The sequence below is a fragment of the Talpa europaea genome, assembly GCF_964194135.1.
Source record: "Talpa europaea genome assembly, chromosome: 12".
Taxonomy (NCBI): domain Eukaryota; kingdom Metazoa; phylum Chordata; class Mammalia; order Eulipotyphla; family Talpidae; genus Talpa; species Talpa europaea.
Genome location: NC_140079.1, coordinates 39,902,854 through 39,930,680, shown reverse-complemented (window position 1 = coordinate 39,930,680; position 27,827 = coordinate 39,902,854). Strand labels below are relative to the sequence as shown.

Below are 27,827 nucleotides of genomic sequence, written 5' to 3'. Positions count from 1 at the left end.
TTACACAATTCTGTCTATACTAAAAAACATTAAATTATACTTCACAAGGGTGAACTCTATGGTATGTAAATAAAGCTATTTTTTAAAAAATCCAATGGGGAGGAGACCACTGCAGGAGCAAATTCCTCAAAATATGAAGGGGTTAACCCACAGAATAGGAACCCTTGATTTTAATAGTCACCTAATCCCCATCTCGTGGATGAAGGAGCGAGTAGGGCTGGCAAGTTAGCCATGCTATCTGGAATGCGGTGTCACCCACTAGACGGTCTTGTCTCCATAGGTGGGCTGCTAGGCTAATGCTGTCTCCTCTCTCTTGGCAGGGTGGTTGTCCATCAACCAGAGGCATGAGCTGGGTCCAAGCCATCCTGCTGACCCGGAGCTTCTCTCGGGGCTGGGGAGGCATTTGCAGGGCAGCCCTGTCTGGAACCTCTTTCTCTCAGGTAACCACCAGCTAGAAAGTCATTTGGATGGAAGGTGGCAGACAGACCTGGGATTTGTTCTCATGTCCTTCAGAATCCACCCAGTGAAGTTCTATGAGGTCTGGGTTGGCCTGTCTGCTCTGAGAGCCCATTGAGCATGCTTTGTCCGTCTTAAGAGGTATGAGGACCCACATTGGCTAGAGGGTTGAATTTGAAAATAAGGATGGATGAACTAAGTGGATTTGGATGCTGACTATAGGTAGCTTCTGCATCAACTTGTACAGAAGGGGGCAGAAAATTGAACTTTTATCTCTTACCCAAAGTCATCAGATGACCTAAGCTGATCTGGCCATAGTTAGCAAAACAATTATAGTGATAATGACTCCTTTAGTGAGCACTTACTCTCATAGTACATGTCCTGCACCATGCAGTTATTTACATTACAGTCATCCTTTGGGATCAGTGGGGCGTTGATTTTAGGACCCCCTCAGGGACCACAATCTAAGCATGCTCAAATCCCTTATATGAAGGGTTATAGTAGTTGCATAAACCTACACACATCATCCTGTATACTTTTTTTTTTTTTTTTAAGATTTATTTATTTATTTATACAAGCACTGGGTATAGTCAGAAGCGTGATAGGGTGAGAATTCAACAGAGACAGAGCGGGGAACAGAACAGGCAGACCGATGAAATACACTGCTGAGGGGAGCAGCGGGTGGCAAGAGAGATCTGTGCCCCATGTGGGACCCTTGCCTGGCGGCTGGGGATCAAACCGGCACTGCAGAGGCTGCGGGCAGCTTCGCAGCCCGGCGCTTAACCGCTGCACCACCAGGGGAAGCCCCATCCTGTATACTTTTAAATCATCTCTAGAGTACTTACAATATCTAATACAATGTAAATGCTATGTAAATAGTTGTTATACTGTATTGTTTAGGGGATAATAATAAGAAAAAAGCCCATATATGTTCAGTACAGTCATTCTAGGCCATACATAGTATGGATTTTTAATCTGTGGCTGGTTGAATCCATGGAGGCAGAACCCAATTCAGAGGGCAGAATGTATTTTATTTGTGGTGTCTCTCCTTCTTTGGGGCATTCTAGAACCTCCTTTCTAATTTTTTCCCTATGTATATGCCACCTGTAGTATACCACACTTTTACTTTCAATTAACACTTTCTTTTAACATCATGTTATCTAAGCAGGACATGGAATGACTGTTGGGAGTCAGCTGAGCAGAAAGTCTGAGGGCAGGACTTGAGTCTCAGCACTGCTATTTTGCAGTTGTGTGATACTTGTCATCCTCCTCACTTTTCTGAGTCTCAGTTTCCTTATCTGTAAAATGGGTACAGTAAGGGTTCTCCCCCAGTGGACAGTGTAAATATTAAATGAGCCTCATACTCAGAAGGTCCTAAACAATGCCTGGAACACAAGAATAATCAGTTGATAAAAAATCAAAAGGTAAAAAGAATATTTGGTAACTATTAGCTCTTACTAGCCATGTATTTTTAAAGATGCCTTATGTCTAACTACTCTAATTTAAACATTCATTTTAAATCAAAATAAGACATTTGCTACTCTACCATCCAGAATAGGGGTCAGCAAACTATCATAAAGTGTCAGATAGTAAATATTTTTGGCTTTGCAGACCACAAGGTCTGTGTCACAACTGTGGCCAGGCATTGCTTAATGATGTTTCATTCAACAGCTGCATATGACTGTAGTTCCAAGAGGCTGTCCCAATGGCCTGATTATGTAGGCTGTACTAGCTGTTTTGTTATTCTCTGTGACATCTGCACAATGATGAAATCACCTAATGATGGATTTCTCAGAACATATCCTCATCCTTGTTAAGTGTGGTATGACTATACTCAACTCTGCCAGTATAGTGTAATAGCAACCAAAGACCAGATATAATGAATGAGCATGACTGTGTTCCAATAAAACTTTAATAACAAAAGCACAAGGCTGGCAGGTTTTGTTACACAGACTGGTTTGCTGCCTCATATTCTAGAGGAAACTGGCCTGCTCCCAGCAGCATGCACTCGCCACTCCAGGAATGAGAGCTCCTGGACCCTTAGGAGGTGCCATCTAACAGATGGGGAAAGTGAGACATGAAAGGTAAAGTAGGATGTGATAGGATACAATGAAGCCAAGACTGCCATTGACTACAAAACATGTTTTCTTTTTAAACTCAGTTCTTGAAATTTATCTTTCAATAGATCCCTCTCTTGTTTGGCCACCCCTTAACCTCCCTCTCTACAGGAAAGAGATGTTACCTGTTTATTGTATTTTCTTCCAGAGATATTTCACAGAAGCAAACAATACATATAAACCCAATTCTTGTTATTTAAAATAGTTGTGTCCTCCAAAGTTGCCACATACACTGCAATAGTAAAAACTGAATCATTGCTTCCAAGGGAAACAGGTATGTTCCTCTAAGCCCCTGGACACATTTCCGTCAGTACATACATAACTTTGTTATATGTGTTTTCTGTTTAGAGTCACTTTATTTAATATACATGGTTGACTCCTTAACATTAAACTCTCAACCAACAGCACTTTAACTCATGTCTGAACAAAGCTTATCTATCACATGTATATTCCCTGTAGGGAACAGCGGGGCATTTTTGCATGTAGGAACACTACACAGTACTTACAGGCTATGCTTTCAACAGCAAAATCACCAACAAAAAGATGTGAACAATGTATACTGAATAAACTTCTAAAAGGACACTTATTGTCAGAATGAAAGCCAAAAATAAAAAGTCAGAGGGTCATCTCAACTGGAAACATCACCATTGGGTGACTCAAAGTTTTCAGTGCATTGTACTTGTCTGCAAATGACAGGGAAAGTACCATAAGCATGGATTTGGGGATTACAAATAAATTCCCCCAAGTAGGCCAATTCAAAACTATGGACTCTATAAATAATGAGGATCTACTGTATATACTTGTTTGGTTTTACACATATGGGAACCTACTTTGCACATTGTTTCACACCTTGCTTTTGCTTCCCCCCTCCCCCATTTAATAATATACTTTCGAGCTTATTTGGGATCACAAGAGACCCGCAGGGTACTTACAGTAGCAGTTGATCCTTGTCCATGTTCACAGCCATTTACTTAACCATTTCCTTGCTGATACACATTGGGGCCACTTCCACCACCACAATAGATGTTCTGATGTCATTTGGTGCAAATGTGTTTATAGCTGTCAGATTTAAATATCCAGATGCAGAAAGGTATGTGATTGTCACATAGGGAATATTGCCAAATTGGCTCAACAAGGGTTTTTACCATTGTTTTCTCACACTTTTCGTAATGGTGCCAGGTTTGCGTTTGGAACTATAGCATCCCAGTTCATTGGAGATCCTAAGGTACCCATAGGCACCTTTCCCTGGAAGGAGCCAGCCTGGCAGACCCCAGGGGCCTTGGGAGGTGCCAGACTCCAGCAGCGGTTTTCTGTCCCTAGGTGTCTTTCCAGATCCTGCGGAGCCTCCACTGCAGCACAGCCACTCATAACTCTGACTCATCACTGGTCCCGCATCCCCCTGAGCCCCCTCAGAGGCCTGCCAAGGCACTGGCACCCCACGAGGAACTGTTTAGGCAGGCACCTGATAGGGTGCGAGACAAGGCAAGCTTTTTGCAGGCTGTGCAGAACTTTGGTCAGCACAATGTCCACAAACGGGGCCATGTTGACTTCATCTACCTGGCCCTCCGCAAGATGCGCGAGTACGGCGTAGAGCGGGACCTGGCTGTCTACAACCTGCTGCTTGACATCTTCCCCAAGGAGGTCTTCCGGCCGCGCAGCATCTTCCAGAGGATGTTCATCCACTACCCCCGGCAGCAGGAGTGTGGGATTGCTGTCCTGGAACAGATGGAGAACCACGGTGGGGCCAGCAGGCCTGCTAGGGTGGTAGAGGGGGCTGCTGTCTTGCTCCTTCTGCTCTCTCTCAATATCTCTGTCATGTCTATGCTGTCTACCTCAGAATTTTCCTTTCTTATTGTCTCAGATTCTGTTCTCCCTCTCTACCATCAATCTCCTGACTTCAGTTCTCTCTGTCTCTGATTCCTTCCATGTGTCCCCACCCTCTACTCAGCTACATCTTTTGTCTTACCTTTCCCCCTCTGCCCAGCACAGGGGTGATGCCCAACAAGGAGACAGAATTCCTGCTGATTCAGATATTTGGACGCAGAAGTTACCCCATGCTCAAGTTCGTGCGCATGAAGCTGTGGTTCTCCCGATTCAAGAACATCAACCCGTTCCCTGTGCCCCGGGACCTGCCCCAGGACCCTGTGGATCTGGCCAGGTTGGGCCTGCAGCACATAGAGCCCAACCTTAGTGCCAGGGTCACCATATACCAGGTATCCACCCCTGTACACACCCTTGGTTATCACCCTGAATGATTTTGGTGAGACAGACTATGATTCCCATACCTCAAATGCCATGCCCCTTACTTCTCATCAGTTTGACCTCTGACTGCTGCTCCTACCCTTCTCCTCATACTATATTCCAGGCATCTCCCTGCCTTTCTATTTCTTTTTTTTAAAAAAAAAAGATTTATTTATTTATACATACAAAAACTGGGGTACAGGCCAGAGTTTTAGGGAGTGAGAAGATTCACCAGAGACAAAGTGGGGAACAGAATAGGCAGATCAATTGAAACACACTGCTGAGGGGAGCATCGGGCGAGTCAGTAGAGGTCTGTAGCGCCAAGTGGGTCACCTCCCTGGCTGGGGATCGAACTTGTGCTGTAGTGGCTGAGGTGAGCTTCATAGGTTGCGTCTTAACCCCTTGCACCACCAGGGAAGCCCCCCTTTCTGTTTCTTGAGCATCCCTGTGCTCTCTGTTCTCTGCCAAAAGCACTCTCTCCCAGGGACCTAAGTTCCTTAGGTCTCAACTCCACCCTGACCACCCTGTACTGAGCACAGCTGCTCATTCAGTTTCCCTGTGTCTCCCAAGGCCCCACATAGTCTGGTACAAAGCTGACCCTTAGCAGTTCTTTCTTGAATGACTAAACAAAATATTCCACCACCTCACAGCTTTTGTTCCAAACATCCATCAAGAAAATTGTCCATGGGGCCTCCCCAGTGGCGCAGCGGTTAAGTGCTGGGTTGCGAAGCTGCCCGCAGCCTCTGCAGCGCCGGTTCAATCCCTGGCCACCGGGCGAGGGTCCCACATGGCGTGCAGACCTCTCCTGCCACCCACTGCTCCCCTCAGCAGTGTACTTCGGTCCTTCTGCCTGCTCTGCTCCCTGCTCTGGCTCTGGTGAATTCTCTCACCCTCCCGCGCTTCTGTCTGTACCCAGTGCTTGTATAAATAAATAAATAAATCTTTAAAAAAAAAAAAAGAGAGAGAGAGAGAGAGAATTGTCCGTGGCAGTTGGCACTGCAGTGAAAGATTGGTGATAAAGCCAACCTCAGATAACATACAATTTCCCTCCAAGCCACTAGTGCTGACATATAGAAGCCCTGGGAATACAGGACCTGAGAAGGGGTATGGGGCATGGAGGGCTTCCTGGAAGAGATAAGGGTAAGAAAGGGCCAAGCAGGACAGGAGAGGCAAGAAGAGCATTCCACGTAAGAGAGCTGTTGTGTGGGTCAGGTTCAAAGGATGCCAGGAGTCATAGATGTTAACAGGGCTTCCTTTGGAAGGACATTGGGTTAAAGAGCTTGGTTTTTAATCTGTTGGTTAGAGAGAGTTGGTAGGTTTTAAGTGGAGGGATGGGGTACCAGTCATGTTTCTGGAAGGATTTGTGCTTTAGAAAGTGCTATCTAGTATCTGTGTGGATAGTGGTTCGATGAGTTGAGGGCAGAGGACAAAGGCGCTAGGGTGACTATAGTGTCCAGGTGAAAGAGGACAGATTTGGCCTGGAACTCATTGCAGAGGGGCACAGCTTCAAAGTAATTTCTTCATTTTTTAAAGTAATACATTAGAAAAGCCAACAGTACATGATGGCACACAGTGATGAGCTCTCTCCCACACTGAATCTTTAGCTCCCAGTCTCCCTCCCCAGTGGTGACTACTTCCCTGTCTACTTACAGAGAGATCCAGTGCATTTGTAAGCATATATATACTTTTTTCTTCTTTTTGCCTATGAAGAAGGCCCTCAAATGTCTTTTCTTAATAAAAGTTGGTAAGAAGAAAACATTTGCTTTCCAGCCAGGGCCACCGTCTGTGTGGCGTTTGCATATTCTCCCCATGTCCATTTGGGTTTTCTCCAGACCCTCAGTTTCCTCCCACATCCCAAAGATGTGTGTGCGCAGTTCACTGGCATGTCTAGTTAGAGTGTGTGTATGTGCACACTTGTGTGTGCACATGTGCACCTGCAGGTACATACACGCACAGTATTCACCGTTCCATGGAACACTGTCCTGCCCAGGGTTGAGTCCCACCTGTACCCTGAGCTGCCAGGATAATCTTCAGCCACCTGCGACCCTGAACTGGAAGAAGTGAGCTAGAAAATGAAAGAATGGCCCAACATTTCTATAAGAGTGTTTGTTTTGGGTCTGTCTTTAGAAGTCTAGTGATTATGTTCTATGAACTTGTCTTTTTTATATTAATTACCTTGTGGTCAAGTTGGTTTCATTCTGCATGGTTTTGCTTAAAGTCATAGTCCAAGAACCTGTCCACAGGGGACTCGGGACTGAGGACTTATTGAATATCCTTTGAATTGTTTGCCCTCTCATGAAAAGTACATACAGAAAGGTTGAAAACATGGTTAAGGTGTTTGTCTACACTAACCAAAATTTAGAAGGGAAACCCTCCAAGTACCCCCATCAAGAGAATTGTCCATGGCAATTGGCACTTCAGTGAGATTGTTGACAAAAGCCAATGAAAAGGTAAAGCAAGCACAGTGGTTCAGTAAGCTACCTTAGGTGTGAGAGAAGGAGGGAAAATGAATTGCATATTTATTTGCCCATTTTCACAAAAATAAACACTGAAAAGATAAGTCAAAAATGGTAAAAATTATCTCTGGGAATTGGAGGAGATAGGGGAAAGAGAGATCAGGAATGGAGAAGAAACATCTATTTTTTTATGGGTTGGCATTTAAACTCTAAATATTTATTGTTTTTAAATATACCAAAAATGAGGGAAGAAAGCACCAAACTGAAAACAAATAGATGTGGCTAGAGATCTAATTGATAACATAACTTCCAAGTTACTGTCACCCAACTTCCCAGCCTTAGTGGCATGTACTTTAGGAATAAACAAAATCTGCAGAGGGCCTCCCTGGTGGTTCAAGGGGTTAAAGCACCACACTATGAAGCAATCCGCAGCCTCAGCAGCATGAGTTCCATCCCCGGTCAGCCAAGGAGCAATCCACATGGTGAGGCAGACATCTCCTGTCTCATCCGCTGCTCCCCTCAGCAGTGTATTTCAGTCAGTCTGCCTGTTCTCTTCTCATTGTCTCTGGTGAATCCTCTCACTCCCCGCATCTCTGGCCTGCACCCCAGCTCTTGTGTACATAATTAAATCTTAAAAAAAAAAAAAAAACTTAAAAAAAAAATTTGCAGAGAAATCCTAACCTTAATCGTCTAGTGTGATGGTTAGAGTAACAGGAATAGAATTTCTGTGTATTGATGGATAAGACAAATAAGTAAATGTATTACTGCTGACAGGAACAAAAGAAAAAGGGATATATAGTCAAATTAAAAAAAAAAACTGCATAATTTTCAATTTTCAATTAAAAATCAGGATATATTGTCCAGTATTTTACTGGGCCCAAGAGCAAAACTACTTTTATTCCCCGCTAAAATACATACTTTTAAAAAAGTTTCTTCCATGGCAGAGTACTATAAACATATTCCAAGCCTCACTTGTTGCTGTTTTTACTAAATAAATGACTGGCAGCACATTTTGTGTCAGTACCCTTTGATCCATCTCAATTCTTTCTAACTTGAAAGGATGGACAGTATTGTGTTTGAGTCACCATCTTGCTGACATTTCTTTTCTTTTTTTTTTTAAAGATTTATTTATTTAAGCATACAAGAGCTGGGGTACAGGCCAGAGATGGGGGTGGGGAGGTGAGAGGTTTCACCAGAGACAGAGTGGGGAACGGAACAAGCAGACCGACCAAAGTACTCTGCTGAGGGGAGCAGCGGGCGATTCAGGAGAGGTCTGCTGCGCCATGTGGGTTGCTCCCTGGCCAGCCGGGGATCAAACTCGTGCTGCAGAGTCCACAGATTGCTTCATAGTGTGGTGCTCAACCCCTTGTGCCACCAGAGAGGCCCCATTCACTGACATTTCAGTCAGAGTATGTGCATTTTTTAAAGTTAAATTTCTTTTTTTTTTTTTTGTTTTTTATATATCCAGAAGAAAAGAAGAGAGAAGTTGCACAGACACAAGAGGGCAGAAAGAGCTGTTCATTTAGTTTTTAGAATCACATCTAGAGTACAAATTTTTTTTTTATTAATTTTTTTATTTTTGCATAGGACTGGGGCCAGAGAATTCACCAGAGATAGAGTGGGGAGCAAAACAGGCAGATCCACCAAAATACAGTGCTGAGGGGAGCAGTGGGTGCGACAGGAGAGGTCTGCTGTGCCATGTGGGTTGGCTCCCTGGCCGGGGATTGAACTCGTGCTGCAGTGGCTGCTGACAGCCTGATAGCCTGACAGCACTGAGACTTCAACCCCTGTGCCACCAGGGAGACCCCCTAGAGTATAAATGTTTTGTGGGTTTTTTTTTTTTTTTAAAGCTTTATTTATTTATTTATTTATTTATTTATACAAGCACTGGGTATAGTCGGAAGCGCGGGAGGGTGAGAGAATTCACCAGAGCCAGAGCGGAGAGCAGAACTGGCAGACTGATGAAATACAATGCTGAGGGGAGCAGTGGGCGTGGCAGGAGAGGTCTGCGCGCCATGTGGGACCCTCACCGGTGGCCAGGGATCGAACCGGCCCTGCAGAGGCTGCAGGCAGCTTCGCAGCCCAGCGCTCAACTGCTGCACCACCGGAGAGGCCCTCGAGTGTAAATGTTAAAAGATACACAAGCGTTTTCCTTTTCTCCCCGCCTGTTCCCCAGAGGGAAATTTGATTTTTGTGTCTCCTGGAATACTCTGTGCATGTGAAATTACTTTCCTTTTTTAATTTCACAAGCACAAGCATTTACTATGTGCTGGACACTGTTCCAACCTTTCTAGAACCATCTGAAATTATTTATTCTCACTTTGCAACTGGAGATACTGAAGCACACAGTTATAGAGACATGACCAAGGCCACGTGATGTGTGGCAGAGCTGGACTTTAAGGCAGGGGGCAGACTCCAGGGTTCCTTTCCTGTGAGCATCATAACTGGGGGCAGCTGTTATAAACTTAACAGGAGATGGGCTTGGATGACAGGCGAGCCAAGAGGGGCCCTGAATTTGTTGGATCACCCTTCACTGCTTCTTTCTCCCAGCTCCACTGTAGGGGCTGGGCCAAAAACCTTCATCCCTGCTCTTCCCACAGATGCCTTCATCCAAAGACTCAACAGGTGCCTTGGACCCCACCAAGCCACACATCCTGGGTAAGGCCCTACACATGAGGCAACAGGTTTCTCACTGGACCTACTGGGTGGGTTCCCTGGGCCTTTGGAGAGTCCCTCAGCCAGGTCCCATCACACCCCTGACATGCATGTCTCCATACCAGGAATCCAGAGTCCTGATCAGCAGGCAGCTCTGGCCTGTCATGACCCAGCCCGGCCCATCTTCGTGGAGGGCCCCTTCTCCTTGTGGCTTCGGGACAAATGCATCTATTACCACATACTCAGAGCTGACTTGCTTCCCCCGGAGGAGAGGGTAAGGGCCCAAATTACTAGTGGAGGGTTAGGAGGGGGGCTCACATTGCCAGAGGTCTCATGTGAGAGCTCAGAGGTACAGGATGGGGGAAGAAGTAGCTTCTGGTGGGATGGGTTTATCAGGTGACTGCAAGACCTTAGGCCTCTGACTCTACCTGCAACCTTCCTCCTTGAGGCAGAAAGTGGAAGAGATTCCTGAGGAATGGAACCTCTACTACCCAATGCAGCTGGACTTGGACTATGAGCGGAGCAGCTGGGATGATTACGAGTTTGACACTGATGAAGGTAAAGCTGGGATAGGCAGGACTCCAAACACTGCACAGGACGAGATGAGGCCTCAGGCTGAGACTTCGCTCAGCTACCATACACATACCCAGCAGAAGTCCAAGTGTTGACACACACACATAAACACACACCTCCCCTCATGTGTCCTCTAAGGACTCCAAGCCTGTCATTTCCTCCATCACACATTTATGGAGCACCTCTGTGCTGGCTTCTGGGTGTGGCCAGTATAGACCAGTCCCTGCCCTTAGGCAGCTCCAGCCAATTTGGGGGAGGAGGGATCAAGTAAGTTACATTATTGGGGTCCCAGGGGAAGAACACACAACAGAGCTTCAGTTAGGGAGTAGGGAAGACTTCCTGGTAGAATTTTGAAGGACCAGGAAGCATCATCTAGGTGAAGAGTGCAGTGCACAGTCCAGGCAGAGGGGATAATTTGTGTAAAGGCTTACACACACAGGAGACCCAAAGGGAGCCTCAAGAGGTGTGGACATTGGGGGAGGGGGGTCGGAGTTGCTCCAGCACCCAATGCACAAACTTTGAGGGTGCATCTCTCTCAACAGTGGAAGAAGGCCCTGTCTTTGCCATATGCATAGCGGGTGCCCATGACCAGGCCACACTGGCCAAGTGGATCCAGGGCCTGCAAGAGACTAATCCAGCCCTGGCCCAGATCCCGGTAGTCTTCCGCCTGGGAGGGTCCATAGGAGAGCTCCTGGCGCCCTCCCCAGGGCTAGAGGAGCCACCCCTGTCACCTCCTGAAGGCCAGAAAGAAGAGGAAGACAGCGACGGAGGCAGGGCCAGAGCTGAGTCTGAGTGGTCTAAGGGACAGAGGCTGTGAACTGGTGTGAAAGCATGAGATGACCTTTGGATGTACAGCAAATAAAGGCTTTCCCGCTTGGGGCTGTTTTCCCTCCTCTCTGACAGTGTGGTAACCTGTTGTCACGTCTTTCCAAGGGACCTTCACGTGTCCGGCACTGACAGGTCAGACCCTGGCCTTTCTTCTGCCTTCAACTGACAGCTCCCATCCTTCCTTGTCAATCCCAGCAGGCCTTCAGGATAAAGGCGCCGAGGTGGGCCGCGCCCCCTCCCCCCGGGTTATTCTATTTCTTTACCCGGTCTTGCCTCGATCCTTCAGCTCCTCCCTCCGTCTCTGCGAAGTTAGAAACAAAAGGAAAAGAGTAGGTTGTTGCACAAGCTTGTTGCGCGCATGCGCCATTTTCCCCACCGGTTCACTTTTTTTGGCGCCGCAGGGCAGTGAGAGTCCACGAAAAATCTCTCTGCGGCGCGGAAGATGCGCGCCACTTCCGGTCGGGCTCCTAACAACGGGGGAGGCTGGTAACCAGGGAGGGGGGGATGGCGGAGCGGGCGCCGGAGCCTGAGGCGGAGGCGGAGGCGGGCGCAGGCGGGGAGGCGGCGGCTGAGGAGGGCGCGGCGGGCCGCAAGGCGCGGGGCCGACCGCGGCTCACAGAGTCGGACCGGGCCCGGCGGCGCCTCGAGTCCCGGAAGAAGTACGACGTGCGGCGCGTGTACCTGGGTGAGGCGCACGGGCCCTGGGTGGATTTGCGGCGCCGCAGCGGCTGGAGCGACGCCAAACTCGCTGCCTACCTCATCTCGCTGGAGCGCGGCCAGCGTAGCGGCCGCCACGGGTGAGGGGGCCCAGCCTGTGGGAGGGAAGGAGCAAGGGAGGAGACGCCCCCATCCCCCGCTGGGCCTGGTTCCGCCCCCGAGGCCTCAGGCCCCGCCCACGGCACCTGCGAGCCACGCCCACTGCCCGGGCTGCCGCCCTGGGTCTCTGACTGCAGTTCTGGGACCTGCCTAGCTCTCGGCCCCGCCTCCCGTCGCTCCGACTGCCCAATCCTAACATGCACCCAGCCTCTCGGCCCGCCTCTCGAGCTCCTGGCCCTGCCCGCTAGAGCTCCGGCTACCCAATCCTGTTACGGGCCCCATCTCCAACCGTTGTAACTGCCCAATGCCTGGACGGCCCGCCACGCCTCCTGAGGCCTCCGCTGAGGTTGCGCCCCCGCTGGCCCCTAGGATCTCAAAGGCCCCATCTTTTGAAACCCCTCATTGTCACCTGGAACTGACTGGATACATTTGGAACACCCAGCCCTATCCCTCTTGAGGTTATGGTGCCCAACCTGGGATTGTGCGTAGTCCCATTCCCACAACCTAGGCCCCTCATACTCCGAGGACCCCTCACAATCCAAGCCGCATTCCCTTAAACCTCTTGGGGAGCATTCAACTGAGGGAGCCTTCGCAGAGTCTGGATCTTGCAAATGAGCAGTGTGAATGGTTGATGTGATTATTAAATGAATTAAAGGCAGGAAGGGCTTAATACAGTCTCTGGTATATAGTGAGCACTCGGTATTAGCTGTTGTGATGATGTTTGTTTTCTTTCACAAGCAGTGCTGTGACAGAATCCTTGCTCTGCCCTGGCTTTTACTTGCACACATATGCATGTTTCTCTGGAGGACATGTCAGGAATCAACCCAACCCTGCTGTATTGTACCTATCCTCTCCCCAGAGTTGCAGGCCAGTTTATATTCTTAAGAGCATGGCAGGGAATACTGGATGCTAAAAAAACCTTGAAGTCAATCTCCCATTACTAGTTTCTGATTCAGTTAGATTGAGTGGTTTTGCAGACACTGTATTTTTTTTTCTGCAACGCTCACAGGGAGATTTGATGTGGAGTTGAGAACCATTGACCAGAGGGAGCCCTGGAGGTTCCTAAGCCGAAAGTGGCATTTGTGCAAGTTTGCTTTGACTGAGCTGGAGTTCTGTGTGCCTGTTGGATTAGGGCAGGGAAACTAAGACAACTCAGACAGGCAAAAACCTTGCCCCAGGACACATGGCTAGTCAAGAAAATGCACTAACCTGAGTGAGGAGTCTCCTGTGAGAAGTGGGCATGAACAGAGAGATAGGGGCTCAATTACTTCATTTGTCCAGTTATTTATAACCTGTTTTCTACCTGGATGGATTTCAGTTCAAGAACTGTATAAAATCGAAAGAAAAAATTAAAAAAAAAAAAAACAGCACTCATAGTGGACCAGGGTCAATGCTGCTGGATTGAAGCAGAAGTCACAGGGGACAAGAGCAGTTTTGTGGTCTGGGGAAGTAAAAACATGACCAGAACAGTTCAAGAGACCTGGAATGGAAAATGGATTGTAAATTTGCCTCAGAGCTCCCAAGCATCCAGTGAGAAAGAGATATAAATGGTTAATAGTGGAATTTCCAGTGTCCTTTCATTCTGTCAAAAAGCAGATCCTGCTTACTGAAAAAGCAAAACAGAAAGATGAGTTTATTGCAATGATATCAACTTGCAAGCTGGGAAACTCAAACTATGGGAGTTCCTGTTTGCTCAGACTACAAGATTATTGTGAGATAAATATGGGTTATTTTGGTCATTTAGCTGATTTGGTTGCCTGGAGGTCTGTTTTCCTCTTTGGGTCCAGGTAGCTGAGTGAGGGGAATAAGTAAACCCAGAAATGGCATGAACAGACTTGACATTTAGGGACTGGCTGGCATCCTCTGCTGATCTCTGAGAAGAGTTGTAGGTACCTGTTAGATGAGGTAGTTTCATTCTTCTTTATGTGTCTGCATTGGCCATCTTAATTTTGTCCCTGAAATAGATGAATGCATTTTAGTTTGGCTCTACAGTTCATTTGTTTGGGAATGTTTATTGAGTACCTACTGTGAGCCAGACACTGCTATAGATGCTGAGGGTATGACCATGAATGAAACAAAACTTACTATCTCGTGGAGCTGACCTTTTAAGAGGACAGAAGGGAATCACTTATCTAAGGGCTCATCTACTACAGACAAGAAACATAATAAATTAGTTACGTAGTGTTTGAGAGAATGAGAGGGACTTTGAAACAGGAAAAGAAGAATCAGGAGTCTGTCATTTAAATAGGGTGGCAGGGTGGGCCACAGTGAGAACAGAGCATTTGAGTAAAGACCTGAAGGGAGGCCAGGGTGAGCCATACAGACATCTGGAGAGAAGTGTGTAAGGAATGAGGTGCAAAGGCCTGAGGCAGAACCCTTCCTGTGTACATAGCACAGCAAGAAGGCTGTGCAGCTGGAACACAATTAGTGAGGAAGAGGAATAGGAGAAGAAAAGGATAACTAGGTGACAGGTCAGGCATATGAGAGATACCCCGGGTTTGGGCCTGAACATCTAGAAAGCTGTAATTGCTGTCAACTGAGAAGGGCCAGATTGGGAAGCAAGATGACAGCTTGCATGTGAGTTGTTTATGAGACCCTATGTGGGATGACAGGGAGGAGGGGGGGCAATAGGAAGAGGTCCAGCTGGGAGGTCTGAATGTGGGGATCACAGGGCACTGATGACAGGTGATCAAGAGGGCCAAGGGGATATGGTTAGGTGGAGTGTGTAGGTCAGAGGCAGTTGGGGAGACAAAGGAGAAGCAGGTAAAGGTGGCATCCTGGAGGCTGGGGGAAGACTATAGGGGTCCATTATGGCAAAGCAGAGCAAGGCGGCCATACAGGGCAGTTTGTGGAATAGTGGAGAAAAACCCTGACTGGAGAGTAGCTCTAGGGAGCCCGAAAAGAGGTCATGGAGCTCAAGATTGTAGACAATTTAGGCAAAAAAATGGGGTAAAAGTGGGAAGGGAATGAGTTCAGGGTCATCTTAATCCAAGATGGAAGAAATAATAGTGAGTTTAAATGCTGGGAAGCATGATCGAGTGCAAAGCACAGTAGAGAGTGAGGGAGAGTTGTTGGGGCACCATTTCAGGGGTGGGCACTAAAAAGAAAGTGAAGTCAGGTTCTGGATAAGCTCCTGCAACTGTCCAAAAACACTGGTGGCTACTGTGAGGCGTCCTGGAGGAGGGAAGCAGTTTAAGGGAGAAAGGACTGCATGAGATTCAGAACATCAGCAGGTAGCATGACCTTGTTTAATCCCCACAGTGACTGGAAGGCACTGCTTTTATTCCCACTTCATAGCTGAAGAAACTGAGGTTTACAGGGGATCAGACCTGCTTGAAGTCACAGCCAGTTGATAGCACAGATGAGATTTTAACTGCTGACATTCCAAACAGGTCAGCCATGGCAAGGCCATGAGTAGGTGGACTTGGCCACGGGCATTTTGACTTGCTTGGGGTGAGCCTCTGGGAAGGGTAGGGCCATGGAAGGGGATAGGTGAGGGGCAGTGGCACCCTGGACAGAGTCTGAGGCAGGAGGGACTGAGGATCCCCAAGGAGCTGTCCTGGGACCAGACTTGTGGTGTGGTTGCTGAGAGTTGTTATCAGATCAGGTAGGGGTCAGATGGGGTGGATGGTGTTACTGAAAGTAACCCTGGATTTGCTGTCGGGATATTTGTGGCAAGAAGGTGTTTGTTCCCAGTCAACCCAGTGAGGAAGTGTTCAAAGCCTAGGGCCCATATAGCTTTGATAATCACAGCAACAATCACTATCACTTGCCGAGTGATTTCTAAGTGCCGATGGCTGCACCAAGCTCCCTGCAATGCACATAATTTCATGCCAACCCAATGTGGAAGGCACTATTATGATCCCATGCTGCAGATGGGGAAATTGAGGCACAGGAAGGCAGGGACACTATCCCAGGAGAAGAGGAAGAGCTCTGGGAAGAGCTTGCTACTATGACATAGAAGAGGAGGGACAGAGAAGCAGTCAGAATGGGGTGGGCAGATCAAGAAGCATGGTGACAAAACGTGCCTGAATACTACACGTTTCTGTGGGTCCGGAGTTTGGCACACTGTACCTTGGTTCTCCATGGAGGGTCTGATGAGGTGAGTGAAGGTATCAGCCAGCTGCATTTTTTTCTGAACCGGGGAAGGTCTGCTTCCAGACCTCCTTGAAGTATTGGCAGAATCTGTTTCCCTGTTGCTGTGGGACCAGGTGCCACTATCATGTCCTGACCTCAGCATAGGCCCTCTGGTTTCTGACTTCAGCAGGGACCAAGCTCAGTGACAGAGTCCCTTGATTAGGCCAGGCCTATGTCAGCAATTCCCTCTTGATTAAATATTAGTCACCTAGTCACAGAGGTATACCATCTTAGTCACAGATGTGCCCTACTCATAGAGGAAGGGTTTTACAGGGTGTGTGCCCCTAACGGTGGGAATCTCAGGATTCTCTATATTACACTGACTTTCCAGATCCCTCCTCTGACCTCTCCACTCTCTGGCCATGGGTGACCTCACCCCTCTTAGCCTCAGTCTTCCCCTGTGGGAAGTGGGTGATAATACTACAAGGCCTGGTTTCAGTGGAGGAGAGAACCCAAGTAAAGTGCTGGAAATAGAAGGAAATAGTCCAGGAAATAGAAGCTAAAACAGCCCAGGAGCAGGGGGAGCAGTAGGTGGAGCTGCTGCATTATCTCATTATTCCTCACTGCCTCTCTGTTACAGGAAGCCTTGGGAGCAAGTCCCCAAAAAGCCAAAGCGGAAGAAAAGTAAGTGGAACTGCAGCCAGGGGAAGGGGAGGGGCTTCTGTCAGAGTAAGTGACTCTGACGTTCGTTCCCTGGATTGCTGGTTATCACAGGGATCATTTGTATGGGATGCTGTGTGAGACGAGACAGGCCCAGCCCTCCTTATGGATAGACAGGACACATAGGAGAAGGCACATGGTGGGGAAAGTTGGTGGGATAAATCTGTGTCCTGTGGGGTGCTCTCATCATCCCCTCTCACACAGAAAGATACTAGGCCCAGGGTTGCCTCCCTTCCCCAGGCTTCACAGCTGGAAGGTGAAAGGGCCAGTTCCAGTGGTTCACATTCCTGTCTGGAGCATGGAAGTCAGAAGAGGCAACCGGACATTTCAGGTGCCAGGCTAGAGGGGAGCTGATCTGGCAGTCACAGTAGAGACCTGGAGCACCTCCCTCCTGCCTATTTCACTCAGGCCATGACCTCTGAGGTCTAGAACTGTGCTCTTGACTGTGCTCTTGAGTGTTCCCTTTCTCACAGTTCTTAGAAGCATGAACCAAGCTAACTCTGTGATCCCCAAATCCCAGAGGGACAGAGAGTGAGATAAGAAGGCTGAAGAGGTGACTGCTGGTGTTTCTGTTGTGCCATGGTCATCACTAGATTGGAAATCCTGGGCACCTAGGCCTGAGGACCATTCCTGGGCCCCTTCCCACCCCTCAGCCTAGAAGATCAGGGGCACACTTTCCTCCCACTCAGCCACAGGACCAGGGTCTTCATGCATTTCACAGATGTCATTTTGGTACAGTGTCTCCAGCCCCATTCTGTGCCTCCAGTGTATTCATTCCCTCTTTTCTACCTGGCAGCTCTCAGAGAATAAGGATCTTTCTTCTACCTTAACCGTGAGGGGCAGGTAAAGTTCAGAGAAACCAAGTCACTTGTCTGGAACCACCCAGCTAGGAAGTGGCAGATCTAGGATTTGAACCCAGGCTGTCTGACTTCACCTGACAACATTTGCTCATCTAGCAAACATTCACTGAGCACCTACTCTGTTCCAGGCCCTGGGTAGCACCAGGGATATAGGGGCAGCCCAGATAAACATTCCTGCCATTCTAGTGGGGAGACAGACAAGAAACATGGAAACAAATACCACAGACAGTATCTAGATGCCACCTGGGGAAAACAGATAGCAAGTCATATCAGCTAGAGTGACTGAGGGAAGCAGGTGGTGGCTGACTACAGGAAAGACAAGTGAAGGGAAGACTGGAGTGGCTGTGTAAAGGCCCAGAGACAAGACCAACAGGAAGAAACCAAGTGGCTGAAGTGGACTGATTAAGGGGAAGAACAGAGGTGAAGGTGACAGGTGATCTGGCAGAACACATGGGCCTTATGGACCCACAAGTTCTCAGGGAGAACTTAGGCTTTTACCTTCAGTGAGGTGGGAGCCTTGGTAGATTTTGAACAGAGATGTAACCAAACTCAGGTGTGTACAGGTGCCCTCTATCAGCCCTGAGGGGATAGATTGTAGGAAGCATAAACTATGGGGGACAAAGGAGGCTAGCAGGGACACTAGGGCCAAGGGACTGAGCTGGTTCAGGCCAGAGATGTTGAAGAGGATGATTTGAATAATAAGCAGCCAACAACTATTATACACCTACTGTGCTCCCAGGTTTGACCTAACTCTGCCAGCCAGCGAGGCATCTCTATCTGTAGGGTGCATCTCACCAATCTGAGCCTCAGTTGCTTCCCCTGGACAGAACTCAGGCGAGTGCCTCAAGCTCCAGGAGCCATAAGGCCAGGATGGCTGCCCTGGGGACCAAACACTGCCCAACACACTTGCCTGACCTGTGTGCAGGGCGGCGGCGCAACGTGAACTGCCTGAAGAATGTGGTGATCTGGTATGAGGACCATAAGCACCGCTGCCCCTATGAGCCACACCTCGCTGAGCTGGACCCCACCTTTGGCCTATACACCACAGCAGTGTGGCAGTGCGAGGCTGGTCACCGCTACTTCCAAGATCTGCATTCACCATTGAAGCCACTCAGCGACTCAGACCCAGACAGTGACAAAGGTGAGTCCTCTGGGTGAGGGCACACAGGGGCCTCGGGTGTCAGATGAGTTGGCCTGGGCTCCCTGCCTCCTGGACCTTACCAATCTTAGACCAGTATTGCAAACATCACAGTGACTAGAATGGCATGGGCACTGGCTTCAGGCCAGAAATGGAGGCCGTTGCATTTTATGGAGGGACAGGTGAAGCACTGAGTGATTTGCCCATCTTGACAAAGCCAGTGACAGGCTGAGTTGGGCTCGGGTCTGGAAACCTGGCTCAGCAGGTTTGCATCCTCCATTCTTGGTTCTGGGTCTTTCTCTCCCATTCCATTCTCTCTTCCTCGGTCTCTCCTAGCTTTCTTTGCTCTTTCCTTCTGGTTCTCCTTTCTCCCATTCTCTGCTCTTGAGCTCTGTCACGACCCCTCCCTATCTCATTTGTTTTCTGTGTTTCTTCCTCTCTGTCCCTCTCTCTTCTGTCTCCTCCCTCTACCCTGCCTCCCCCTCTATCTCCTAGTCCCCCTTCAATTGTCCCTTTTCCATCTCCCTCTCTTTCCTTATCTTCCCTTTCCCCTGCGTCATCCTGCCCTCCCCATCTCTCACTGTGCCTGCCCCTCTCTTCCTATACCATGTTGGTCACACACATAGGCTGGCTGCCTGCTGAGCACTGGAAGGGAATCAGTTACTAAGGCCCAGTTGGCCCTGCTGGGGTAGCAGAAGTGACACTGTAGGTGGTGAGGGGCTGCCTGCCCACCTCAGACACTTGGCATCAGCCTGGAAAAAAAAGCGTGGGGCATGCTGCCAGGTGTCCTGCCAGGGCTGAGGGTGGGGTCACTCACAGGGGCTGAAACTGAGTTGGCAGGCATCTTGAAGCAGGTGGCATCCCAGCTGGCCTAGGGGAAGCCGTGGGTGAGAAGTGTTCCGGGTAGGCACCCTGGCCAAAGGGCAACCCAAGATGAGTCACCAGGCTCCCAGCCATCCTGCCCTGTGCCCCAGTCCACGCGCCACCATATACTAGAACCTAATACCCTGGAAGTAACATGACTGATTCTTCTGGCGATGCATCAGTCTGGATGGGGGTAGCACCCAGAGGAGCCCCCTTACACCCCAATGCAACTTTGACAATAATGGCTGCTGGACCTGGGCTCTCTGTGATGAGCACTGGAATCAGTTAGCCCAGTCTGTTGTGAGCACTGGGGGCCTGGGAGGGAGTGACTTGTCCTTATCCTTGCCCTCTTCCCAGGCAGCACCCTTACCAATTCTGTTCCTGGAGCAGCACTGCTGCCTCTCACAGTGATGCACCTCCTGCAGGGACTCTGGGTGTACAGCTTTTGTTGTTAGCATTCTTATCATCTGGAGTGAAGTCCACTGTAATCTTACAGCTGGACCCTGCAAGCAGGGACCCACATCAATACCACAGCTATGTTCCCAACTCACTAGCTGACTGCCGCCTTCCTCAGGATGGAGTCAGGAGGCTCAACCCACTCTGCAGATGACAAGATGTTAGGAGGAGGAGCCAACCCTCCCCATCCCACCTCAGCTGCCACCCCAGTACCCTGAGTCAGGGATAGGGCATTATGATAATTTATAAGAACAGGAAACATTGACAGGGTGCTTTCTGAAAATTGGTGGTGTCCTGAGCCTTGTTAAATACCTTATAAATACCTCTACTCATTAAATATTGCAAACATCCCCTGAGATAGGTCCCATGTTATTCCCCACAGATAGCTCATATAAGCTGTGCTCACACAACTAGAAGAGTGGGCACCAGGGCCCCCCACCTGAGGCAGTCTGGCTCCAGATCCTCTGGGGGTGTAGGACACTTAATCTCCAGATAGTGTGTCCCAGCTGGGTCACAAGTATGTAACTTAAGGGATCATCATTCATTTTTCCTGTCCCCTGTACCACACTGTGTGTAGATATTTGCACCAAACACCTGGACGAGGTGTGACCATCATTATGGCCTTGGTTTGAGTCATTGCAAGTGTGTGCTCACTGTATACCAGTCAGCCTCCTGGGCACTGGGGCTGTGCATAGGGACCCCTATCCTTGTGGAGTTTATGATCTATAAAGGGAGTAGGCAGTAAACAAGATAAGATATCAAGTACACTGGAAGGTAGTATTTGGGGTGGAGATAAAAGAAATGGAAAGAAAGCTGCTTTTTTGCGATAAGGTGGTCAAGGAAGCAGATGGGACTAGAGCATGAGTCATATAAATTCTTGAACAGTGAGATGCCGTGTGTTTCAGGGCTGGTGAAACAGTATTGGGGGGGTGGACAAGGCATGGTAGCTCTACACCCCACTCCCATACCTTACCTCTATATTTCCCATCTGACTTTTGCTGAGTTATATCCTTTATAATAAAACTGTAATTGGAATTAGAGCACTTTCTTGGCTCCTGTGAGTTGTTCTAGCAAATTATTTGACCCTGAGGAGGGAGTTTTGGGCACCCCCAATTTATAGCCACATGTACAAGTAGCCTCGGAGATGTGGCTGGCATCCGATGTGGGGGATCTGAACTGAACTGAATTGAATTATCCAACATTTGCTGATGTCAAGAATCAGGGTAGTTGACATACAAGGGCTGGCCAAGACCCTGGGGTGAGTAGCTCACTACAGCCCCGGGGAGCCTTCCAAGCCCTAAGAGCAAAAGAAGCTAAGAAAGAGCCATGAGGGAGACCCAGGAAACCAGAGTGTGGGTCCAGAGACTGAGACCTCTGAGAAAAGGAGGACATCAGAGTGGGTGGGGGCTGAGAAATGAATGCTGTTTGTGATAGTAATGGGGGTCGTACCTCCCAGCCCCTGGTGGGCTCTTCGACAAATACCAGCTGCTGCCACCACTATCATAACCATCCCCTTTCCTCTGTCACCACAGTGGGCAATGGCCTGGTGGCCGGCAGCTCCGACTCATCCAGCTCTGGTTCCGGCTCGGACTCTGAAGAGCCCTCTGATGGCCAGTCAGCTAAGGTGACAGTGGCAGCAGCAGCAGCAGCAGTTACCCCCACCAGCCCAGCAGGCAGCAGCGGGCTTATCACTCAGGAGGGCATGCACATCCCATTTGATGTCCACCACGTGGAAAGTCTGGCGGAGCAGGGCACCCCACTCTGCCCCAACTCAGTGGGCAGTGGGCCTGAAGCCCTAGAGACAGTGGTGTGTGTGCCAGTACCTGTGCAAGTGGGCCCCGGCTCCAGCACTCTGTTTGAAAACATGCCCCAGGAAGCACTGGGCGAGGTGGTGGCCAGCTGTCCCATGCCAGGCATGGTGCCTGGCTCACAGGTGATCATCATTGCGGGCCCTGGTTATGATGCTCTCACAGCCGAGGGCATCCACCTCAACATGGCAGCAGGCAGTGGTGCCCCCAGCAGTGGCCTGGGCAACGAGGTACCCTGCACCATGATGGAGGGCGTGGCAGCCTACACCCAGACAGAGCCTGAGGGCAGCCAGCCCAGCACCATGGACCCCACCACCATGGCAGGCATCGAGACCAAGAAAGGTCTGGAGGGTCGTGCTGATCCTGGGGGGCTACTGTGACCTCTGGCAGGGGCTGGAGTGGGACCTGGGATGGAGGGAGGGCAAGGCATGGCCCTGGAAACCCCCACGGACACCCACCCTGTGTCCCTGCCCCGTAGAGAAGGAGGACCTGTACATGCTCAAGAAGGAGGAAAAGGAGGAGGCGGTGGCCCCAGAGCTGGCAGAGCTGACGGCAATGGTGCCTGAGAGCACTGAGCCTGAGACCTTGGCCAATGGGGAGGAGCTGGATGGTAACGACATGTCAGCCATCATCTACGAGATCCCCAAGGAGCCGGAGAAGTGGGTGCCAGGGCAGATGGGGGTGGGGTTAACAAACAGTCCACAGGCATCTGCCTAGTGTGACAGCCCCAACGCCACGGGCCCCTTCCCCTCCAGGAGGCGGCGAAGCAAGCGATCGAGGGTGATGGATGCTGATGGCCTGCTTGAGATGTTCCACTGTCCCTACGAGGGCTGCAGCCAGGTCTATGTGGCCCTCAGCAGTTTCCAGGTGAGGCCAGCACCCCAGTGGGCAGGGCAGGCCTGCTTGTGCGTCTGGCTACCTGTGACAAGTGTCTGAGCCTGGTGGCTCATGGAGGGCCCCATCCAATCATGCCAAGCACTGCCTGGCATGCCTTCCAAGTGTCCCCTTGACCCCAGTCTACCTCAGCACCTTCTCCCAAATCCTGCCTCAGCCACAGGGAGACAGGCGTCACCTAACTGCCCTCCCAACCAACCAGACCTTAGCACATCCAAGGTGGCTCCCCACACAATCTTTTCTGGACCAGGTACTCAACTCAGGAAGCCCCTCCACTAGGGGTAGACTAGAGGATGGTGGGTCCCCAAGGGCAAAGATAGGGTCTTGTCATCCCTGTACTGGGCACAGGAGATGGCACCAGGAGTCCTTTGAACTTGCCAAGTCATGTTTTTATTAAGCATGTATTGAGGGCCCCAGACTAGTGCTGGGCCCTGGCACAATGCTCAATAAGTTAATGAATAAAAGGGGAAGAGAACAAATGACTAAATGACCCTCTCCAGACCCTGAGGATGATAGCCATGTGGCAAAAAGCTGCTCTGCGGCTGACAGCCATGGAATCCAATCCCAAGCATTCTCCTACCCCACCTATGAGACACACCAAGCCACTGAGCCTCGGGAACTTCCATGTCCCCATCTCTAAACTGGGCTAATGACTGACCCCTTCACAGGGTGATAACAGAATTGTCAGATACCCCAACCCTGCTATAGTAGGTGCTCAATCAAGTGCTGCTTGATCCCAGTTGTACCCCTGGGTCCCAGCTGGGAGCTGGGGAGTCCCTCCCAAGAGCAAGGGCACCTCATTTTCTGCCTCCCAGCTGTCCTGGGATGTGTCCCTGGCCTGTAAAGCCCTTGAGTGGGTCCACAGCACATATAGCCCCACTCCTGCCCCTCTTACCCTCAGAACCATGTCAACCTCGTGCATCGAAAAGGGAAGACCAAAGTGTGCCCTCACCCTGGCTGTGGCAAGAAGTTCTATTTATCCAACCACCTGCGACGGCACATGATCATCCACTCAGGTCAGGAGCAGCATGGGACTGGCATTGCCAGCGAGGGCCCAGGGTCACAGGCCTGGGAACCAAGGCTGGGGCAGTCAGGGTGAAGTCTGGACACCCAGTCCCAGACACATGACAGCCCCTCTCAAAGCCAAGGCAGAGGAGGCACATTAAAACCGCCCTAGATGGACAGGGTGTGGGTGTGGGCTTGGGAGAGAGCCTCCCATGTTTCTTCTGCTCCCAGCTCCTTGACTTAAAAGAGGAAGCTGATACCTGTGTCCAGCAGGAGGATATGGCTAAAGATTTTTTTTGAGAGGTGGAAACTTAAGGATTTTATGTGAAATTGCACCAAGTATTGGGGACCAATTCAGACCTATCTTGACAGTTTGCACCTACGTCCTTCAGGAACCCAAACTCAAATTCCAGCTCCCCAAATCTCATGCCAGGCTTTGAACCGCCCTTCATATTAGCTGAGGTTGTGGTGTTTGGGCCACCTGCTCCTAGAGGTCTGCAAGACTCTAATCTGGTGTCTGCATTGCATCAGTAACCTCACCTCTCCCTCCAAAAGCAGTGTCCTCAGCCTCCACCCCTCCTTCTCTTCCAGGTGTCCGTGAATTTACCTGTGAAACCTGTGGGAAGTCCTTCAAGAGGAAGAATCATCTGGAGGTACACCGGCGAACGCATACTGGCGAGACACCCCTGCAGTAAGTGCCTGACTTCCCAAGAGGGTTTGGGAGGGAGGGGATCCTGGCCTGGAGCCTCAGAGGACAGATCCCTTGGGCAGGCTCCACCCCAGGAGTCTCCTTTACCCAATTCCAAGAGTGCTCCCACCCCAGATAGCGCCTGCCCCCTCCTAGGTGCCCCTCCCACTCTGACCCTGCCCTCCCTCCTACCCTGGTGCCACCTACTACTCCCCACAGATGTGAAATCTGTGGCTACCAATGCCGACAACGTGCATCACTCAACTGGCACATGAAGAAGCACACGGCAGAGGTGCAGTACAACTTCACTTGTGAGCGCTGCGGGAAGCGCTTTGAGAAGCTGGACAGCGTCAAGTTCCACACGCTGAAAAGCCACCCAGACCACAAGCCTGCCTGACCCACCAGACCACTGACCACCCCTATTTATTCGTCTGCTTGGACACCAAGCCCAAGCCTACCAAGTCTGGGACAGCTGTGGCGGCCTGCTGGAACCACTGGTGGGAAGTAGGCGCCCTTACCCCACCTCAGGGCAGGTTCCCCCACTTACCCGCCCTTTCTGTGGAACTGACACCTGGGGCAGCGCTGCTGGAACTGTGTCAAGAGAGCAGAGCAATATTAAAGATCAGGAAAGGAGATGCCCTTCCCCTGGGCCTGAATGATTGGGGCGGGAAGGGGAAGACCTGGGACCCTTTATCTGCAACTTGGCCCCTTCCTAAGCTGGGGGGAGGGGATGCCCCTACAAGCCAGGCAGCATCCTTTCCTGTCAGTTTTGCCATTGCCTTGGCAGCTGCAAACACCCCCTTCTCTCACAGGGTCAGGGATGGGAGGTTGGGGGCCCAAGAGGCCACTGGGCATTTCCCAGGACTCAGGATCCCAATGCCCTCTCTTAATCCCTCATGAAACACTCATTACCTACCCTCAGAGAGCTTGGACCAGTTGAGATGTTTAGTAACCCCGTGAGTAAGACATCTACAGCTGTGATAAGTGCTGTGCAGAAAGAGTAATATATTCGATACTGCGGGTGCTGCTTAGATGGGTAGTCAGGGAAGGCCTCCCTGAGGAGGTGGCATTTTTGTGCCAGAATGACAAAGAGGTACCTTGAAGAAAGCTGAGGGAGGCAAATCTCAGGCCGAAGGAAAAGTCGGTGCCAAAGCCCCGATGTAGCAGGGGCTCAGCATGTTCCTGGAACTGGCACCACGGCGAGGACGGGAGCTGGCCCCGTTTCCTGAAGAAGGACGCTGAGAACACCTCTTGCGGGCCGCCAGGGAGAGGTGCGGAGAGCGATGCCAGGCCTTGCGGCCGCCAGGTGGCGCGCAAGCCGCGTGAGCCCTGGTGGCCGCAACCACGTGACTCCAGGGACCACAGCCGAGAGTCCGGGCACGTGCCCCGGGGAGCCCTGTAGCTCCACGCGTAGATTGGCCCCGTCGTCTCCTCACCAACTTGGGGCGGGGTCACAGCTAGGCCTTTTTTTTACGCTTCAGACTGGAGCTACCCCAGTTAGGAATGGAATAGTCGGCGAAAATGCGCGAGTCTGGCCGCTAGGGCAGCCCCAGCGAGACCCGCCACCCAATCCCTCACTCAGTCCCCTTAGCTTTCCCCGCACTGCTGGTGCCTAGTGGTTTCCATGGGAACCGCAGCTGGGTCTTTGCGCCCAGGAGTAGCTCCCTCCCAGGACCGGCAGTTCCCGATCCAACGGGAGCTGCAAGGAAGAACGGGATGAACAAGCCATCGCTTAGGTTCCCCAGGGTGGACAAACACGTTGCCCCGGCAAACCACGAGGGGCCACCCGGGGACCAGCAGTGCCACCGCCCAGATTGCGCGGACTGCTTTGATTGGCCTGTCCTCTCCATCAGCGTGGCTGCATTCTGCTGCGCGCCCTCTCATTGGCTCACTCTCTAAGGCATCTCCTGCAATTGGCTTTCTCCAGGACAGTCTCTGATTGGGCAAATTAGCTTTCCTCGCTGGGTTTGATGGCACTCTCAGTCTGGAACCTAAAAGGGCGTGTAGAAAGTAGGAGAGAGTGGGGCTTGCAGTTCTCCAGTTAGGGGTCCTAGCTCTACTGCCCACAGCTCCCTCGACCTGGCCGTTGGACCGCTGTCTGTGGTGCTGAAGTCTCACTACGAGGAGCAACTTGTGCCTGCGGTCGCGTGCAGGTGCACTGGCGCAAAAGAGGAGGCGGCACCACCCCCCTGTCGCCTTCATAGAGGCAGCTCTCGACCCTCATCCCAGCAGAGAGGAAGCCCGACTCCACAAGCGAACCCGTCACAAACTGGGAAAGCCAAGACATTTACATGCCAGAATTGCTCTCCCTAAATTTACGGAGTAGGGAAGGTCCAGTGGTTTCCCCAGACTGCAGGGTGCTAGCAAGGTTTACCTGGAACCCTAAGCCCCAAACCTTTTCACCTTTTGGTAGCAGTGCGGAATTCCCTGCCAGCCTCACCTTTTGAATCCTAGAAGAGAACCCATTCAAAACCCATGGAGTCCCTGTTCCTTCTGCAGACAGACTAGGCTCACAGACACACACACACCCCTCCCCCCTCCACCGTCCTCCCTTGGCCTTAGAGGCGGAACCAGGAACACCTGGTTCCTCCAAATAAGGGGACTCTAGCCTCTGCCCATTGAAACTTGGTCCCTCATCCCTTTCCAGAACTCTGGGTGGACTGCACCTTTGGAAGATGATACATTTTGGACCACTGGTACCTCCTTGTCCTCTCCGTGTTGGACAGAGGAGGGGGAACCTGCCGCATTTCCCGAGCAGAAAGCCTGCCCAAGAGGGAGCTCCAAGGCAAGAAGCGAGGGCAATGGGGCCCAAATCTGGCAATCCGAGCCCCCAGGAAGTGATATCTGAGGTTGCGGAATATTGGCGAGAGCTCGCTTGGTTGCACCTGCCGCGCCGTCGGGCACCCCAGGGAGGCGGGGCTCTGTTGCCACAGCCAATAAGCGAAGCCGGCGCTGGCAGCTGCTGCTATAAAGGGCTGGGGGCGGCGGCTGCGCCGCCCAGAGCGCGGAGCGCGCAGCGCCGGCCAGAGGGAGGGAGGGAGGGAGGGTGAGGGGAGAAGACAGAGCACCCGGGACCGGACAGGCCGGGCCAAGGGGCGGCGGCAAGAAGCAAAGCGCCGCTCTCAGTTGGGAAGCCCAACTTCCCTGGGCCCCGCGGGGCCGCGCAGGGGCCGTT

The 27,827-nt window shown here is 50.8% G+C and overlaps 2 protein-coding genes across 3 annotated transcripts; both read left to right on the top strand.

The window, feature by feature from the left end:
* Positions 1-344: 344 nt before the first annotated feature.
* ECSIT (ECSIT signaling integrator) lies at positions 345-11,391 on the top strand (the record flags this gene model as incomplete). Of its 2 annotated transcripts, XM_084249573.1 has the most annotated exons (7): positions 345-440; positions 3,894-4,311; positions 4,563-4,786; positions 9,871-9,928; positions 10,051-10,199; positions 10,378-10,483; positions 11,041-11,391. In XM_084249573.1, 7 exons carry the CDS (start codon positions 345-347, stop codon positions 11,313-11,315), a joined length of 1,326 nt encoding a protein of 441 aa, XP_084105699.1. In that variant the 3' UTR covers positions 11,316-11,391. The 2 variants fall into 2 exon arrangements, with proteins under 2 accessions (XP_084105699.1, XP_084105700.1); XM_084249574.1 differs by lacking the exons at positions 3,894-4,311; positions 4,563-4,786.
* Positions 11,392-11,830: 439 nt separating this feature from the next.
* On the top strand, positions 11,831-25,049 carry ZNF653 (zinc finger protein 653; the record flags this gene model as incomplete). Its single annotated transcript, XM_084249310.1, has 9 exons — positions 11,831-12,123; positions 16,860-16,903; positions 18,725-18,940; positions 21,790-22,407; positions 22,544-22,724; positions 22,821-22,932; positions 23,861-23,975; positions 24,556-24,655; positions 24,872-25,049. The coding sequence occupies 9 exons, from the start codon at positions 11,831-11,833 to the stop codon at positions 25,047-25,049; spliced, it is 1,857 nt and encodes a 618-aa protein (XP_084105436.1).
* Between the last annotated feature and the right edge of the window lie 2,778 nt (positions 25,050-27,827).